The 18,636-nt window shown below is 38.3% G+C and overlaps 2 protein-coding genes and 1 pseudogene across 2 annotated transcripts; 2 read left to right on the top strand and 1 right to left on the bottom strand.

The window, feature by feature from the left end:
- Positions 1–653: 653 nt before the first annotated feature.
- Positions 654–3,353, top strand: LOC104808321 (annotated as a pseudogene).
- Positions 3,204–12,973, top strand: LOC104808322 (DDT domain-containing protein DDR4). Its single transcript, XM_010533999.1, has 13 exons — positions 3,204–3,219; positions 6,442–7,098; positions 7,183–7,293; positions 8,933–9,019; positions 9,116–9,153; positions 9,237–9,318; positions 9,743–9,849; positions 9,955–10,111; positions 10,713–10,805; positions 10,965–11,088; positions 11,240–11,282; positions 11,423–11,614; positions 11,717–12,973. Exons 2-13 carry the CDS (start codon positions 6,655–6,657, stop codon positions 12,480–12,482), a joined length of 2,244 nt encoding a protein of 747 aa, XP_010532301.1. The 5' UTR covers positions 3,204–3,219; positions 6,442–6,654; the 3' UTR covers positions 12,483–12,973.
- A 159-nt stretch (positions 12,974–13,132) lies between these two features.
- LOC104808323 (hydroxyproline O-galactosyltransferase GALT5) lies at positions 13,133–18,129 on the bottom strand. Its single transcript, XM_010534000.1, has 7 exons — positions 17,111–18,129; positions 15,852–16,084; positions 15,330–15,620; positions 14,876–15,004; positions 14,595–14,768; positions 14,324–14,431; positions 13,133–14,243 (listed from the first exon to the last, which is right to left on the bottom strand). The coding sequence occupies exons 1-7, from the start codon at positions 17,961–17,963 to the stop codon at positions 14,031–14,033; spliced, it is 2,001 nt and encodes a 666-aa protein (XP_010532302.1). The 5' UTR covers positions 17,964–18,129; the 3' UTR covers positions 13,133–14,030.
- Between the last annotated feature and the right edge of the window lie 507 nt (positions 18,130–18,636).

Here is an 18,636-nt window from a genome sequence, read left to right as displayed (position 1 = left end):
TTATATATATATATATATATATATATATATATATATTTAATTTTATTTTTTATTGGACTTTAATACCAATGAATCACATATTAGATAATTATTATTCTCCATATCTATATATATATATATATATAAAAATTTTATTTGGAGCAATTTAGTAGGTCCACCTAAATATCTCTCTATATATAAAACTCTACGTGGCATTTTGTTTGGTTTTCATTAATTTGTGTAAAACATAATATTTATCTACTAAACATATTTTAAATATTTTTAAAAAGATATCCCAACGACTTTTATATATAAATACATATATTATTATATTCAACTATTGCTTTATTCATATGAAAGTAATAAATATTTACAATTTTAAATAAACTTCATAATTTATTTAAATTTTATTTGTTTCATTTTTATTAAGATTAATATAATTTAATTTTAAAATTAACGTATTCCAAATTTCCAATAGATTTAACTCTATTTAAATAAAGTTCGATATAACTACAAGTGCACAAGTTTTTTTTTTTTGGTAAATAACTTCAAGTTTATCCATAATCCAAAAAAGAGTGAAAAATATCTAAACCATGCGGCATCATGCACTCTACAGTCTACACGTTGAAACATTCGTGTACGTATCCCAACGAATTTAAACCTCAAACCAAAATAAAAAAAACTTGGACAGATTTCTCCCGCGACATACGGCGGAAAATGAGGGTGGCGGAGCGGCTAAGCTCGAAGTGGGTGGCCACGGCGGCGAGCATATGGATTCAGTGCACGAATGGCGCTTCCTACACCTTCGGAATCTACTCCTCCGTCCTCAAATCGACCCAATCGTACGATCAATCAACCCTCGACACGGTCTCCGTCTTCAAGGACATCGGAGCCAACGCCGGAGTTTTCTCCGGCCTCCTTTACACAGCTGTGACCTCCAATAGCCGTCGTGCCCGTGGCGGGGGGGTAGAGGAGGGCCGTGGGTGGTGCTCTTCGTCGGAGCGATTCATAGCTTTGCCGGGTATTTCTTCATGTTCTTAGCGGCGCAGTCTCAGACTTTCTTTAACACGGCCACCGTCGTGACCGCCGTCGAGAATTTCGCGGATTACGGTGGAACCGCCGTCGGAATCATGAAGGTGATGTCTCATATTGTAACAACTTTGAATTTTCCACTGATTAGATTTTATTTGGTTTGCGTCGTTGGGCCACGAAACGATCGATTTCTTGGGCTCCAAACGTTTGATATGATTGGTGGTAAAGTACAAGAGCCTGGGAAATTGCAAAACCTGGGAAGATATAAGCGTTGAACTCAACTGTTGAAATATCCCCAGTCACTGGGATTCAAATGTTTTCATTCGGGTTAAGGGCGTAGGGATTGCGTAGGAAAAATTGTCATTTCATATGTTTATTTTGGGGGGTGCATCTTCAGAAGATGATGCAAATTCTTGACTTCTGAGAGCAGAATCTCCAGGTTTTTTGCGCATTTGAACCGCTTGACTTCAATGACATTGCAACTGTTGAGGTTTCTAGTTTTTTTATTTATTAAGAATTTAGTTATTGGTAGTTGCGGGAACTAATTGATTCAAGGTAGAACTCTTTTGCTTTGTAGATGATGTTCTTTGAATGATGATATTTGTCGTGGAAACTTTTATGAACTGATGATACATTTGCAACCCAGTATTGCATCCGTGGGTTACAATTATAGATCTTGAAAAAAGCTTACAGAACTGAAAGGTGATTTTGTAGTTTTTTACGAGATAAATCCCCCAACTCTCAGGTTTTGACCATAATGTCTTGGATAGTTTTCTGTTCAAGGTCGTGCCATAGACAACAGAAGCAATCTTTAGCGGTTCATTTTTCTCGGAGTTGTTGAAATGCTGTCATTATGTTTCTATGCTCAGTGAGAAGATTGTCTTTCAGGCTTTGAAGATATTTGGTGCCAGTTTATTATGTTGCTTTTGCAGTTTGTTGATCATTTTAGTGAAGCATCAAAATGTGTGTGTATGTGTAGCGCTTGAGCGGTATATTTCTTGATTCCTCTCTTTACAGGGCTTTCTTGGTCTGAGCGGAGCAATACTGATTCAACTGTATGAGACAGTATGCGTTGGAAATCCCACGAGTTTCATTCTTCTCCTGGCCATTGCACCTACCCTTCTCTCCCTCTTGGTCATGCCTCTTGTTAGGATATATGAGACAAGCACGGCCACTGACAAGAAGCATTTAGATGGTCTTTCAGCCATATCTCTTATCACTGCTGCATACCTTACGGTCGTCATTATTGTGAAGAACACCTTTGGTTTGTCAATATGGGCCAATGTTGTCACACTTGCATGTCTACTCGTTTTGCTTGCCTCGCCACTTCTAATTGCGAGAAGAGCACGTCGAGAATCCGCAGAGAAATCATTATCTCTTGTTCATTCTCCTCTGATAAGCAATCCCGAACCAACGATCCTTGGTGACGGTAACCAAACAGATGGTGGTTATGGTGAAGAGAGCTTGAATCTCCTGCAAGCTATGGGTAGTGTAGATTTCTGGTTGTTGTTTCTTGCCATGATATGTGGAATGGGCTCTGGTCTTTCAACGATAAACAACGTTCGGCAAATCGGGGAGTCTCTTCAATACTCTGCTGTTGAGATAAATTCACTGGTCTCCTTGTGGAGTATATGGAACTTTCTCGGTCGGTTTGGAGCTGGTTATGTTTCTGATTTATTGCTACACAGAAATGGATGGCCACGGCCGTTGTTAATGGCTGGCCCTCTTGCAACTATGAGCATAGGCCATCTAATCATAGCTTCCGGTTTTCGAGGAAATCTCTACGTTGGTTCTGTCATCGTCGGTGTTTGTTACGGTTCTCAATGGTCGCTGATGCCCACGATCACGTCTGAACTATTCGGGGTTCGGCACATGGGTACCATCTTCAACTCCATATCCATTGCCAGTCCTATTGGATCGTATATCTTCTCCGTAAGATTAATCGGGTATATATACGACAAGAATGCATCTGGAAAGGGAAACGTTTGCTATGGTTCCCGTTGCTTCATGCTGTCCTTTATTATCATGGCGTCTGTTGCTTTCTTGGGTTTTCTCGTCGCCTGTTTGCTGTTCTTCCGAACAAGGATGCTTTACAGACAAATCGTTGTTAAGAGGATGCATCCCCGATAGAGTACAGTACGGAAAGGACGTGCCTTCGCCGTTTGTACAGCTGTTGCCTGATCCCTCCCTCCTTTCTTATGGCTCGAGGTACATTCACTGACCCTTTTATGTAAATTATATTTGTGCAAGAAAATGGAAGAAAGTCAAAGTTTTTTTTTTTTGGTTAGGAAAAGAATTTTCTTGCAGGACTTGACAAATGTGAACCTCAAACCACTTGATCTTGCATGATTCATTGAAACTAGGGGTGGCAAATTCGGTTAATAACCTTAAAACCGAACCGTACGAAATTATAGAATTTTGGTACGGTTCGGTTATTATAAGAGCCGATTGGTTATGCAGGGGGAATAACTGTTCGAGTTCGATTCCATTCGGTTATTAATAGAATAAAATCGGTTAACCGATAAATTATTCAATAAATCAGTTCGGTTGAGATGTCTCGGTTTGATTTGATTCGGTTTTTAATTGAAAATATCATATGATGAACCGGTTTTTACATCGCATCCGTTTTGGAATTAATTATATATTATTCCGTTGAATTCAATTCCATATATCAAAACAAGAATATTCAATTATTCCACTGATCAACTTGTTGCACTTATTGAATCAGAAAATATCTATATAAAAAAAAGATTATGGTATCGATGATGAAGACGAATAAGTAAAAGAAGAATTCGAAGATATTATAATTTTAACCCTATAACAAAATAGTTATAATAATGACAAAGAAAATGAATGACATTAGCAACACAATTTTGTTGTTTTTGGTAAAGCTGTTGCGTTGTCTAGACATGTTTAACGACCCATAGTTACCGCACACAACAACCCAATCCCAATTTCGTTACCATTTTATAAATAAATACATATATATACACACACGCATATACACATATATATACATATGTATATAAGCATGTAGATTTGTGGGTATTATGCATATATGTATGTGTAGTATAACCCCATATATATATATACAAACTTGTAGATATGGGGGGGGGGAGGTGGACAATCGTGTGTATGCGTGTGTATATTTGTGTGTGTAAATGTGTATATATATGTTTGTGTATAGACATAGGTGTGTATATTTATGTGTATATTTGTGTATATGTATGTATGTATATATGTATGTGATTAGTTTTTTTTCCCCATTTTTTATGACGTGAATTTTTACCATATTTTTTTTATAAACAAATAATTTGCATAGTCCTTCCATTTTTACCATATTTCATTAAACAACGAGATTTTGCGATGCTATCTTAACGTAGTAACAATATTATTAAAAAAAATAACATTGAGTTAATTTTGATTATATTGAATATAGTTCTACTTTTGGATTCTTTATCTTTATATTTCACATAAATTTTATGTATAAAACTTCTCTAACATTTCAAAGATATATGGAACTAAATACAAATCTACATTTGTCGGTTTTCTATTTCCATGGTTAAACGAAATGTATTGAAATTCATTTGTTAATTTATACGGATCACTTAAAAAATTCATAAATAAATGCAGTTGTAGCTGATTTATTTTTCTATTTTTCAATATATAACAAATTATATTATGAAATATATTAGATATTTGAAATCAATATTTTGGGTATGAAGAATATTTTGTTTTGAAGAAATATCACATGGATAAAAATTTGTATTTTTAATTTTTTTTTGTGTCGTTATTTTTTATAACTCTTTGAATTTTCAAATTTTCATAGGTTAGCTCCAGGATATACTATTGTTGTTTTGTGAAGTTTGACTGTGTTTTTTTTAATGATAAAATATCATTAATTTAAAATTATAAATTTATATTTACAAACGTTAACTACCGATAAAAGTATATGAGAAAATTGAATTTTCCCCTTGATTAATGACGTGAAAACATAAGAATATTTGAAACCCACATGTGAAAATCTATTATTTTGGGTGGAACTCCAAAGATATATTCAAAATATATAATTGAATATAAATAAATCTATAAGATTAAGAGGAGCAGGATAGTGTATACAAACTAGATACTAGTAGGGATGTCAATTAAGTCCGGAGCCCGAAACCCGGTCCGAGCCCGCCCGAAAATTATAAGGACATGGGCCTAAAAAATGTAGGCTCATTAAACTTCGGGCTTTCGGGCCTCGGGCCAAATGGGCTACGGGTCGGTCGGGCCGGACCAGTCGGGTCTCGGGCCGGGCTTGAGGCCCGTTAATTTTTTTTTTGTTTTTTCTAACCTTCTTTTCTAAACCAAAGTTTTACCTCTCTATACTTATAAATATGTGTGCCTAAATATATATATATATATTTGAACCAAATGATGAACTTTTATATCTTGGTTCCAATTAAACTTTTTAAAGTGACGGGAATTTTGAATTTCTTAACCATATTATATCATATATAATATATATAAGTTTACATTTTAGAAAGGGTAGAAGTTTTCAAATATATATATTTTTAAACCTTTATTTGTATATGAACATATTGATTTTTTTCTATAGGTTTTAAATTAATTACATCATATAATTTTTTTTTATATTATATTTGTTCAAATGTTTCATATTATTATTATTATTATTATTATTATTATTATCGCAAAAAAAAATTATTTAATAAAAAGCCCGAAGCCCGGCCCGAACCCGCCCGAAGCCCTGTAGGACCGGGCTCCGGGCCATCGATCCTAGACCCGAAAAATAAATGGGCGGGCCGGCCCGCCCGAAAAATTCTAGGCCCGAATTGAACCCGGTCCGAACCCGGCCCGACCCGTCCATTTTACACCCAGATACTAGGGAGTAGACTTCAAGTTTTTATTATTTTTGAAATTTTAAAAATATTTGTATTTAGTTTTTAAGTTATATTTAAAATATATGTTTAAATTATCTTTCAGTTTACTTCCAATATAATTTTCATTGAGATAAATAACTATTTCTAAAATTATTAAATTTAATTATTATTTTGTAATAATCAATACATTTTAATTTATTTGATTTTGAAATCTAGTATAATCATACAATATTTAATTTAATTCGACTTAATTTTATGTAATCAACTTGAAAATCTACACATCAAACTATTAGCTACCACAAAAATCATTGTGAATATGTATTTAACATTAATTTTGACAGAAATTTCTTTAATAAAATTCATATATATATATATATTATAATTTTTGATATTTTTTGGAAAATATACTTTGACTAAATAAAATGCTCCATAATTCTCGCTCTTCAAACCCTTTTCCCCAAATTTCCTCTCTCCCTCGTTTTCACTGTTTTTTCTGACCCTAAAAACATTAAAATTATTTCACTCGTTGTTTCCTTTCCCTTGCCAGAGTTTCTTCTCCCGACCAAAACGACGGCGTTTCGCGAACACCAACGACGCTTTTGGACCTCCGTCGTCCTCCCTCTTCGCTCTAAAACCGATTCGGATTTTCCTTTCAATGCTCGAGGGTTTTGATCCTTTCACCCTAAGCTCTTCGTAACTCTGAGAAACCCTAATCTTGTCCTCTGCCCCTTCTCGATCTCGTCCATTACCTGGGTTCTCGATGGATTCTGCGCCCGAGATCGTTCCTGCCCGATCCTCACCTGATCCTGATGTCTCCGGCAACCACCACTCTCTCGACGGAGACGCTCCGGCGCCGGAATTGGAGGATACTCCAGCGCCAAGGAGAACGCGCCCTTCACGCGCCTGCACTATTAGGGCACAGCAGCGGATGCAGGAGCTGCAAGCGGCGGAGAGGAGGCTGAGACCGGCTAAGAAGGCGCAGCAGAGACGGAATCAGCAACGGCGGAGAGAGGAGGCGGATGAAGAGGAGGATCAGGAGGAAGACGAAGGAGAAGATGGGTCGCCGGGGAATCAGCAGCAATGCGGGGGAGGGAGTTCCAGCAAGATTGTGACGTCTCTGGTTCCGCCGCCGGAGCCGTCGCAGATTCCTCGGTGGAGCCTCCGCTCGATGTGGGAACTTGCTTCCGTACTTGATTTCTTGCATGTGAGGCTCTTCCGTTTTTCTTGAATTTTGACTCTCAAGCTCACACTGAGTAACTTCCGAATTCTCGTTTTTATATTTTTGAAGGTTTTTAGAACGCTTTTGAACATTAACGTGGAGTTTTCGGCGGAGGAGTTCGAGACTGCTCTGCTTACACCGAATGATACTTTAAGCGACATACACATTCCACTGTTAAAGGTTGGTGCTTTGGTTTTTTATTGGAAGTGTTTTGCTTGTGTCTTATTTTTAGTTTCACAGATCTTGTTAGTTTGTTTTGGCATTTGGTCTTCTTAAGTTGAAAGTACTTCAAGATTTTATTGCATTCGCATGAGTAGAAATCAGGGTTGTGCTGTGTTCCTTTCTGATAGTTCTAAGCCTAGTGTTGGCTCTTGTTGATGGTGAGATCTGATTGGAATATGGAACGGCAGGTACTGAGAGGTAACATTCGTTTGGAGTGGGAAAAAGATCTGTTAACGAATTTAGACAGCGAGTGGCAAGAAGATAAATTGCAAACGTTGGACCCTTCTTCCCGTTTCTTACTGACATAGTTGCTTGCGAAGTTAAATGTTCTCTGTTTTACGGTGAAAATATAGGTTTTGTAGTATGTGTTTCATGGCTGCTAGATATGTAGCTTTGTTCTGTATTACAAATTCAGAGGCGAAAGACAATAGATTTTGGAAATTCCCTGTTAATAGGTCTTGGAAGGGGCTACAATCAACTGTATTTACTGGTTCAGCTGAATGGAGTTACAATTGGACTAAAAATTCCTTCTTGTGAGATTGAAAACCAGAGAAAGCTGTGTACTCATTGAGATGTTTGAGAAAGTTCTGGAGGATGCTTTCTGTCTCACTAAGGTTAAACAAGAAGGCATTGACTCTCAGAAACTTGAAATGTGATTATGCTTAGTTAATTTAAAATTGAGATCCAATGAATGCTTATGCTAGGAAAACAGGAGTTGGTTCTGTCCTCTATGGTGTTGCTTCTAGTGTCTCTTTCATACCGTGTAAACCACTGAGAGAAGGCAATCAAATAGTGTAAATATCTTCTTTTGTGTTTCCAATTATTATTATTTTGGTATTAGAAAATATAGTGAGGAAATGAAAGATATATGTAGGAGAATGTGGAAAAAACATGCTGGGTAGAAAGGTGTTTATTATTTCTTTTACTGTTAAGAACATGTTGGTTTGGTTGTGCAATGACAATTTATGTGTATTGATTTCATGCCATCAGCCTACAGATTTTGGTACAGTTTAGCTTTCTGTTGAACTGTAGTGTGTGACATAAAAGAGTGGCTTGAGATTCGTTCAGATCAACATTGGTCTGGTTTTTTATGTTGAGAAGCAGTCCATTCTTTGCTTTTTCTGTGTGCATAAATGGAATTGCTTCTATCTAGGAGATATTACTTTCCTAATTTGCTTGCTGATTGGACGTAGCTACAGTTATTACAACCTTTATTTATTGCAGTTCAGATTGAGGATAAACCCTATTTACCACCAACTCTTGGATTTGTAGAATATGATATTTCCTGATTGTTGGTCTTCATTTTAATCCCGATATTGTTAACTTGCATTGTACACAATGATTAAGAAACTGATGCCTTCATTTTATGTTGTTATATCTCTTTGTGGGTGTAAAGTTATTGTTGCATGGTTACTCGATAGTGCTGCAAATGCTTTACACTTGATATTGATGCTAATCAAGATTTCGAATCAAATATTCTTTGTCTGATAGACTAAGTAATATCAAATCTAATCTAACTACTATAAAAGGGTCCCATTGTTAACGGTTTCCCTTGCGAGCATCTTCTTTACTAATTTTGACCTTTTCCTATTTGTAGGCTATTCCTCCTGTAACTCGAATGGCCCTTACACGTGATACCTGGGTCACTGTCTTGTGCAGGAAATTAAGAGATTGGTGGCATTGGGTAATGATTGTAGATCTCCGTTTCCTTGATATCTGATGTAATTTTGGCATTATTCATTAGTCCTTGTTCTGATACAAACTATGCATGCTCATTTAGGTCGCAGAAGGGGATCTTCCTATTGTTACCTCCCAAGGGTGGGTAGTTATCATTTTCGGATTCCTCTGGCAGTTGATTACTTAAAAACATATTTATTATTTTACTCCTCTTAATCTTGTAGGCGGGAAGTTGAAGATTACAAGTCACTTGATCCAGGAATCCGTGTGTTGATATTGAAAGCTCTTTGTGATATTCGTGTTGAGGTACTGTTGTTTTCTGCCGTGCGGTTATCCAAATCTTTCAGTAACAGCTCTTGTGCTTGTACTATATACCCCTTGTATCTTTTGTTGCTCTTGTTTTTATTCTCCGAAAGATTATCGTGTCCTCTGATCCACTGTACGGTTTGTTATGTGGCCTTATTCACCTAGCAGAAGCACACATAATGTTTTTTAATAGAAACTTTCTATGCATATAAAAATCATTCTTTTATGTTTGTAGTCATTTATCCAGATTCTTGTTCATTTAGCTAGTTTGCATGGCATACACAGATATCAACACAATCTTTCTATTGCTGCCTGTCTAATCCTGTTATGCAGTCTCATGATCATTGTTATGCACTGTTCTGATTGAATTGAAACATATGTGGTCTAACACTTCTAATCAAGATGATATGTGTGAATTTTACAGCAAGAGGACATCAGGGGCTACATTGATAACTCTCTTAAAAGTGGCATTCATCTCTCAGCTTTCCGCAAAGAACGCGTTGGGGGTGATTCACATGGAGTTAATTTCTGGTAATGGGCAAATAAGAGATAACAAATCGATATACCCTGAAATATATCTTTAACCGCATCTGCTTGTTAGTTGATTTCTGATATACGTGTAAATTCTATAACTAGGTATGAAGATGATCCCTTAATTGGCCATCGATTATACCGTGAAATAAGGAAAGCCGAGCCAGTAAAGGTGAAAACAAAGGGTTCCAAAGTTGATCCTAATATAACATACCAATGGGAAACCGTTGCCACTAATTTTGACGAATTTCAAGACGTTTCTGTAAGTCACTACTATTACTCTATTATTTTGAGCTATTTGATAAGTTGTATGGACACTACTATTCTATTTGACTCTTGTCTTGCGAGCTGCCATTTCTTATCATGGAATATAGTGACAATAGTTTTGTTATAATGGTTCTCAGTAGACGGTGCGTGGGGTTGAATCATCAGTGATGTTTCCTTAAAATATTCCCTTCAGTAATGAAATCCAAAAGTTGTCAAATTTGAGATTATACTCTATTCGTCAGGATAGAATTTATTGATTTAAGATTTTACTAAAAGAATGGTACATGTACCCTTACATCAGTCATCTCTGGTGGTTGAAACACTATCATGTCCTAATAAGATAGTAATGTCTGGTACATGTTTCGGATTTGGAAACTTAGAGATGCCCATTCCTGAAAAAGGTTGGCGTTTCAGTTGTTTAGCTCCTTGTTGTGAACTGGAAGTCTGGAACATGTTTGGCTTTCTTTTGAATCATTTTCTATTGGTTTTACGTCTTTTTATTGTGGAGTGAACCTTCATTTGTAATAAATACTTGCTCCTATTGTACATTAAAGTAACTAAGTAAAGTTGTCCCTACGTTCGATCTGCTGTTGCAGGAGAAACTTTTTACAAGTCAAAATAGAACTGAGGCTTCTTTAGGGAAAAGGTTGAAGAATGATATGCTTCCTGAAATTGAAAAAGAACATAAGGTACCAATTGTCCTGCTGACTTCCTTTTTTTTCTTTTTCTTTGGATTCTTTATCAGCTACTATAGAGTGACACTCTGCTACCGAGGGTATATTTTCAGTTAAACGTGTTTATTTCCTGCATCCTTGTATAATTATTTGCGTTTTTTATTTTTCGGGCAGAGAAAAGAAAGAATGTTGAAAAAGCAACATAGACAGGCTCTTCTTCTTGATAACTTTTTGGTTGTTGATGGCCTTGGCGCTGGTCGTTCTCTTCGTGATAGGAAGCCGGTTCGATACACTTTTGGTAAGTGTAATACTTCGTTGAAGATTTTTGCGCCATGTGTTTGAATCTTTGCCTGCCTCAGCTGGATATCTCTATCTGGGTTCGATGGTTTTTCTTCATTTGATCGACTCACGATGTTGGAGCTTCTGACTTTATGTCAATGTTTTTGCAGATGATTATGACCGTTCCATAAATGAAGCAATCAAGATAACCAAGTATGTCGAAATGTTGAAACAAATTCAATTTTTTTCTGGGTTCGTGGAGTTTTGGACTGCTTTAGTTTCCTGCTTTATCTGTTACTTTGAATAGTCTTCCATGTTTGTGTTTCCTCATTCTATTTCTTTCTCTATTCCAGGAAGAAACCTCCATCACCCGAACCTCCTCTTCACAGAAGAGAATCTACCAGATTGGACACCACTGTGAACGGCGGATGGAACAATTCTACCAACCCTTCTGAGCTCGGAAACGATACAACATCCGGGAGATCTTCAGATTTTGCTGATTACAACGATGTGGATGAACATAAGTCTGAATCGTTGGACAGAAGGCAAGACATCTTAAACAGTCTGTCTTTCTTTTCTCCTTAAATTCACCCTCTATAGATTTGCAGAATCTTTTGCGAAATTAACAAATAAAGCATTTCTGACAGCAATCGACGGAGACAACGGCCTCAACGGTATTCGACTATGGACTTTGTTGAAACTGTTTCAGACAATGAGGTAGACTTTGACAGTGACGATGACATAGTTGGGGAAGCAATCTATGACGAAGAATATCTGAGGAAGCGTAATCAGAGGAAAAAACACTCTAGTGGTTCCGAGGGTGATGAGGAGTATAGATGGGACGAAGACAACATTGATGATGAGGAGGAAGAAGACGAGGAAGAAGATTCTCTAAGTGTTAGCGAAGAAGATAGTGATGAACCCCAGAGGTTTAAGAAAAGGCCGCGGAGAGAAACAAAATTACGGTCGAGATCGAATGATCTCCAGCCAGGTCTGAGGCGCAGCAAAAGAGCCACGAGGAATCGGATTAACTACAAACAATACGAGCTTTCAGAATCAGACAACGAAGCAGAAATGCCTGCAAAATCTAGCCGGTTGGTGGTAGAACGGGATGAACACTCTGATGAAACAGAGAACGGGGATTTTTCAATGGGAAGTCAAGAATCCGAAGAAAATGGAAATGACCCAGAAACAAAAGTCGCTGAAGAGCCTATGGAGGATAATGACAATGCAGACACAACTGAGAAAGAGGGCGACCAGCTTCTTAATAAACCAAATGGATCAGACCAAGATGAAGTTGAGGGCGGAGGAAAAAGGCATTACCTTGACCTAAACGAGCTGGCCCCTGTTTCTGGTTTTGATGATGGTCCAAATACAGTAATGAAGGATGATGATAACACAGACAATTCATAAGCACTCAAGGCCTCTCCTTTGTGAAGCTGTGGCTATAGTTTGCATTGTACGATAGTAAATTCATTGGGTTTTGTGGGAAAGCCTGTCCCGAGAATGTTCACGGGCAGTGAACCACGGGACACTCAACACTCATTGGCTTCTGTTCGAGTGTATCTACGTTGGTTGTAAGTTAATCAGCTAAGGAGGGGCAGGCACTATATGGCGCCAAAAGGTATGTAGATTTAGGTAGTCATTTTTTTACGGTGTATACCCTTGAAAGAAAGAAAACTAGGGCGGGTGAACCAGAAAATTCCTTGGGAGTTATATTATGCTATCCACTTAGTGTAAAATTTAACCTTTCTAACTCTGTATTAACCAGAAAACCTTTCAGCCTCTTAGATTGGTTAAAACAGTTCAGATCCTTCTCTAGGGATCGTTAGCATTCAGTCATTGAAGCTTGTCTGCTAATCATCGCCTAAACGGAAAAGTTTCGTATTTTTTCTTCTTGAACTGTTATGGTGTCTCTCTACTCGTGTAATCCAGTTTACTTAATGCCTGTCTCATCTCTTGCTTGAGCTGTCATGTGTTGTTTGTCGCTCGGATTCAAGAAACGATGTTTGGACTCGATGTTGCGAGCTCATGTATTCGTGTTTCGATCCTGGTCTAGGTGTGTGCTCATGTTAGATTATAGTAAGCGGCTTCTTTTTCTACCGGATTTAAACTGTACAAGATGGGAAAGAACTAGAAAGTTATATAAACTTTGAACTATCAAGATGAAGTGACTATGTTGGATTTGTGTGGGTAGCTGCCGGTCGGGTATTCTACTTTCTGGTGTAGCCGACGCTGTCCTTTTCTCGTCCCCTTGGTTTTTTTTCTTTTGGTGGGACCAGCAGGTCTCAACCTCAAGCAAAAGCCGAAGGAGATGCTTGGATACTTGAGTTTTGGGTATGTGGCGACAATGAGTTCTTGGGTATCCGTGGGCATCTTATCTTGTCAACGAGGAGGTGAGGTCGCGACGCGATGCGGCGAGGAATGACGAGAAAAGAGGTGACGTCGCGAGGAAGGGTGAAGAAACTGTTGAAGGCGAAGGCAAAGGACGGAACGTCCGCTAACCTCCATCCCTTGATCCTCGTCTTCTCTGGCATGGGCTAACTACGGAAACGGATCGACCGAAATCTGAACCCACACTTCAATATAAATTTGTTGGAGATTTGGTGTCCTTACCCAGCTTAAAATCAAGTGGACGGCATGATATGAATGCATGCACAAACATAATTCAGAAGACAGAAACGGAAATATTAGATTAGAACGTGTTCATGCCAACATGAAGGGAAGAAGAAAAATGAACAGATTCCCATTTCAATTAACAAGGAAGTTTCACTAATGAAACGAAGAAAGAGATTTTCTATGCTTTCTTCCCCTTGCTACAGTTCCTAACCCCTCTCCCATTCATTTCCTCAAACAACAGGAGCAATAAGAAACAGCATGCAAATAGATCTGAGTACAGATCCAGATCCTCTATGTACATGCAACCGAACCGACCTTTCGAAAACGTTACCCGGAGGAGAATCATCTCATGTTACAGCACTGAGGCTCGCTCTTTTTCTGAAGTTTGTCCCATAAGCATATCATCTGTCTCGGGGACTGATAGTGAGCCGTGTAATAGTTTTCTACACAGCCGAACTGGCAGAATTTCAGACTGTGTCGGTAGTCCACGGGTTTTGTATTGTTTTTGAAATGCTCAACCCACATTCCGACACTCACGTCTTCCATCTTGAAAAGCTGATACGAGAAAAAGTATATGAATGTCGAGTTTTAAGCAACATGGAATGAATTCGATATAGTTTTCTCTTTTTATCTACCCGTAATTTGTGTCTTTCGAACTCTTTAACGATGAAGTGTGCAATGTCTGAAGATAGAATGTAGCCTGGTCCATTTGCATACGGTGGATAGTCCTCCTCTGGCCACTCCTGTTCCATTAGCAGAAAAAATTACAATGGTCATCCACTAAGATACTGCAGAGAACTCCACTCTGGTTATACGTTTTTATTGAAAAAAAAATGAATAAGAACCAAATTTTTGTGAATATGATAGGAAAGATTGAATGTTTGCGAGAGAAATGCTTGTATGTACCTCATATGTGACCGCCCATTTACCGCCACGAAGAGGCTTGTGGTAGTAATTCATATTTCCAATGTAAAGGCTCCTATCAGCTGGAACTTTCTTTATTTCGTTGATTACTGCATCAAGTTTTATAAACGTATCATCATCGCACTTCATTATATACTTTGCAAAGAATGCATAAGCCTGCAAAAATCAAAGTCACTTGTCAAGGATCAATGTGAATATGAATATATCTATATATCTCTGTATATATGGCACTGATACTCAAATGTCACATTCTTGATGCTCACCCCGTGTTCGCAGATGGCAACAGTTTTCAGTACAACGAGATCATAACTATCCATGTAAGGAACAAGCACGATGTCCCCAAAGTACTCCGCTTCTTTCTTCAACTCCACATTCACCTCCTTCCTCCAATGCTGTAAATTGCACAACGTTTAAAAAAAGTATAGCATCAGCAACCATCTTCGTGTTTTTGCTTTCTTGTTTCACTTACAGGTCACTTTTGTGGTTTGATGAATTCCATTCCATAGTCAAGACTCATCCCTCGCAAATATAGAAGTTAAAGTTTTCAACTTGGTCGAAAACGTAACTACACTGGAGAACGGTTTTAGATTTGAATCGATACACCAAGGAAAACTTCTAGACAACTGGAGATGTTAGACAAGCAACGAGCATAATAAAAAATTGGGAAAATGGCGAAAGCAACACGAATGTTTACGTCATAAGCATGTTAAATTTTACCAGTGCAACAAAGAAGCGAGCGACCACTTTTGAAGATGTAATAAGGTCATGTTGCATCCAAGATTTCCTTACAGCCATCCGCTCAGCGAAATGATTGCCTGCAGAAAGAATGCCAATAAAAACCTCCACGGGCCGCTTGGGAAGAGGAGGGGCCCGCCATCTGCTCGACAACTCTAGATGTCTTTGAGGATCAAAGCTGGGATGCGATGATGGCAGAGAGGCAGCAAAAACAGAATGGACTTCTATGTCTCCATTCACAATTAGGCCGGTTGCATCCTCAAGGGCAAAACCCTAAAGATGAATAACAAAGAATTACAAACAAAAGAGCTAGCCAATACCAAAATAAGCAACTTGGTAGATGCTGTCTTCTATCTTGCATCTTTTCCATGAACAGAAATATGATTTTTATTTTATCAAAACAATAGTGAATCCACTTTGCTTTGTCCATTTTTTTTTGTTACTGTAACAAAAGAGCTAGCCCGTTAGGCAATACTCAATGAGAGAGGAGAGTAGGACACTCACAGTACGATAAGGAAAAGATGTAACATGCTTTCCATCAACGTTGATATGGTAACCTTCCAATCCCGCGCTAAGAGTGAGCACAAACAACTTCTCCTCCACAAAGGGAAATGGCCATTCTACTTTCACACTTTTTCTCCGGCCTATAAGCCGATTCAACCACCATGTTGCCCTGAATCCCTCTGAATAACTGTCATCGTCACGGATCCACTTCTCACATTTCAAATGACCATCAACTGCAGCCACTCTAAAGAATTACTCTACTTGGCGATCAAAGTGTTGAAACTGAAGCACAAGTTAAGCATCAGAAAAATAAATGACAAGCAACCTAAACTTGAATATGTTCCTGATTTGACAACAGATATAGAAAGATTCAAACCCACCTTAAATTTGTCAGCTTAGATTCTTTAATTTGGACTCCAAGCATATGAATACTACATTGCTACAACTGACACTGTCAACTGAAACTTTGAATAGGGATAAAGCACTAAGTTATACGGGCTAGCAACAATCTCACGTAAAAGCAGAAACGATGACGTAATTTTTGGTAACTAATCTATGAACAGGCAGTTCCATCTACCACCTAGAATTCTCTAATCCATAACGTTGACGAGACAAGAAAACCCACACCTTGATGAAGGTAAGATTCAATATTTTGACTGGAGGGAGAGCCTTATAAACTGTACATGGAAAGTTCCCATAAGATTCTAAAAATAAACTAAAAATCAACTAGTGATAAAGGAAGACTAACAATGGATGACTTTTATGACAGCATACAACCACCCTTGGTCCCTTACCCATAACTCAGAGCTCAGAGCTCAGAGCCAAACCCTTTCAGGGAATCTCACAAATTCACAATTCTAACTTTTCTCAGTAAAATCCACTTTGTTGGTCTGTATGATCTTTCCATTTCCATAGCCTATAGGATCCAACTGGAGCTCGTCATCCAGGGATCACTCCACTAAGGGTTACTACTGTCGGATTAAACATGGGTCTTAGATACAGCTAGTAATGTTATATAACATCCCTTCCTAATTCAGTCCTGGCATAGTTCCAACAATCTTGCATGCCTTAACTCTACCTGGAGTTGCTACAATCTTAGATGTCCAAATAAGCATTTTTGTTCCTTGGTAACCCATTCAATTGAACATGGATCTACAGCCTGAAGTACCATATACATTTTCTTCCTCATTCTATCCTAATACTGTCCTTACTAGACTGAATAACTACAAATCAAATGTTGAACAAAACAAAAGCGTTACCAGTCTCTTCCTCAGGCCTCGAACGCCATCCTTCGCACCGCTGGGCCACTCCCCACTGCATCCGGTAACAAGTGTTCTGCTCAATCACTGGTTTCCGGCTCCAATCTCCTTTAAGCCTTGGATTAAAGTGAAGGATCCGAGGTGGGTCCTCTCCTTCAACAGTCTTCAAACCCTGCAACTCAACAACGAACATCAACGTAGATTCATCCTCCTCCTTAGAAGACCTCTTCCTTGGCCTCCCCACCAATGTTATATGAGAACCCAGAGTCAGACCACACGGAAGTTCCATCACGCTGTTCTTACGGGTCAGAAGATCCGACCTGGACAACGAAACCGAAAGCGGGCACGAATCTGATTGGTTCTTCTCGGGAGAATTCTCCATCGATTTCTCCAACCTTCCCGATTCGAGCTCCTTCCACAGCTTTCGACCCAGTTCCCATGCTTCCTTGGCCGATTTGTGAAGCTCGACGGACCCATCTTTGCTACTCGGGTCGAACGTCTCTGAATCGAATCTTAGCCCCGAGAGAAAGGTCCGACGACGTTCGCCGCCATTGATATGATCCCTGTTGCTGCTCCTGGTCGGGTCCGGGTATACTAATGTATTCAAAGGGCGGGTCGGGGCTTCTCGGGCTACCGAGTCATGCTCGCTGTCGAGCTTCTCGAGTCGGGAGAGAGGATCCGGCGTGACGGAGCTCGACCCGGATTTGATTACGATTGGGATCTCAAGTGAGGCGATAAAGAGATACAGAAACCCCACCGCCATCAAAATCCGAACCGATCTCTGCTTCCATAAAGAGAAGAACAGATCGAATTTGTCCGGTTTTTCCAGTTTTGACAATTTGGGTTTCTTCATGATGACTTTTCCTTGTGATCCAAGCAAAGAGGAGGCCGAAAACGAGGAAAACCCAAATTTGAAAGAGGAATCGCAATCCTTGAATGTGAGAGGGAGGAGGATGTTGTAAAAATGACGTTACCGAGGTGGGATCATAGGGAATATATATCGATTTGAACCATTTTTTTTTGTTTGTCCGAAAGATAGATCATCTCCTTCATTCTCTCTTGATTTTTAAATTTGAGATAAATTACGAAAAATAATAAAATAATTAAATTAGATTATTTAAAAAAAAATGGTTTATCAACGTCTCTGTCGTTTCAGACTACCGTTGTAGTTTTGAATTGAACACTTTATGGAAGGCAAAAACGGGTCTTACTCGTTGTTTGTGGGACCGGAAAAAGATTGCGTCACGAATGGCATTTGTGTACGTACATATTCAATATATGGTAATGGCATCTATCATGTTTGGTTTATTTTTTATTCATGATTTTTAGAATTTAAAAAGATCATATTTCTTTGACTTTTATATCAGAATTCGATTCATTTAGTGTTTTATTTGGATTCGATTTACGTAAAAATTCATATGATTTCAGATTTTTTATATATTTTTATGGTCATTTCAAATTCTAATTGATTTTTTTTTTTATTTCGAATGAATTTGGATATATTTATAATTTTTTTTATTCGAATT

This window comes from Tarenaya hassleriana, unplaced genomic scaffold (assembly GCF_000463585.1).
Source record: "Tarenaya hassleriana unplaced genomic scaffold, ASM46358v1 Cleome14, whole genome shotgun sequence".
In the NCBI taxonomy this organism is placed as follows: Eukaryota; Viridiplantae; Streptophyta; class Magnoliopsida; order Brassicales; family Cleomaceae; genus Tarenaya; species Tarenaya hassleriana.
Note: the sequence above shows the minus strand (reverse complement) of the source record. Positions and strands in the feature narration are given on the sequence as shown.

Bases quoted from the DNA above. Each gene is read 5' to 3' on its own strand.
- LOC104808322 (XM_010533999.1), top strand. From the start codon at position 6,655: ATGGATTCTGCGCCCGAGATCGTTCCTGCCCGATCCTCACCTGATCCT. The intron at 10,806-10,964 runs GTACCAATTGTC...TTTTTCGGGCAG, and splicing joins AAATTGAAAAAGAACATAAG to AGAAAAGAAAGAATGTTGAA. The intron at 11,615-11,716 runs GCAAGACATCTT...CATTTCTGACAG, and splicing joins TCTGAATCGTTGGACAGAAG to CAATCGACGGAGACAACGGC.
- LOC104808323 (XM_010534000.1), bottom strand. From the start codon at position 17,963: ATGAAGAAACCCAAATTGTCAAAACTGGAAAAACCGGACAAATTCGAT. The intron at 15,621-15,851 runs GTGAGTGTCCTA...ATTCATCTTTAG, and splicing joins CATCTTTTCCTTATCGTACT to GGTTTTGCCCTTGAGGATGC. The intron at 14,244-14,323 runs GTAGATAAAAAG...TTCTCGTATCAG, and splicing joins TCGAAAGACACAAATTACGG to CTTTTCAAGATGGAAGACGT.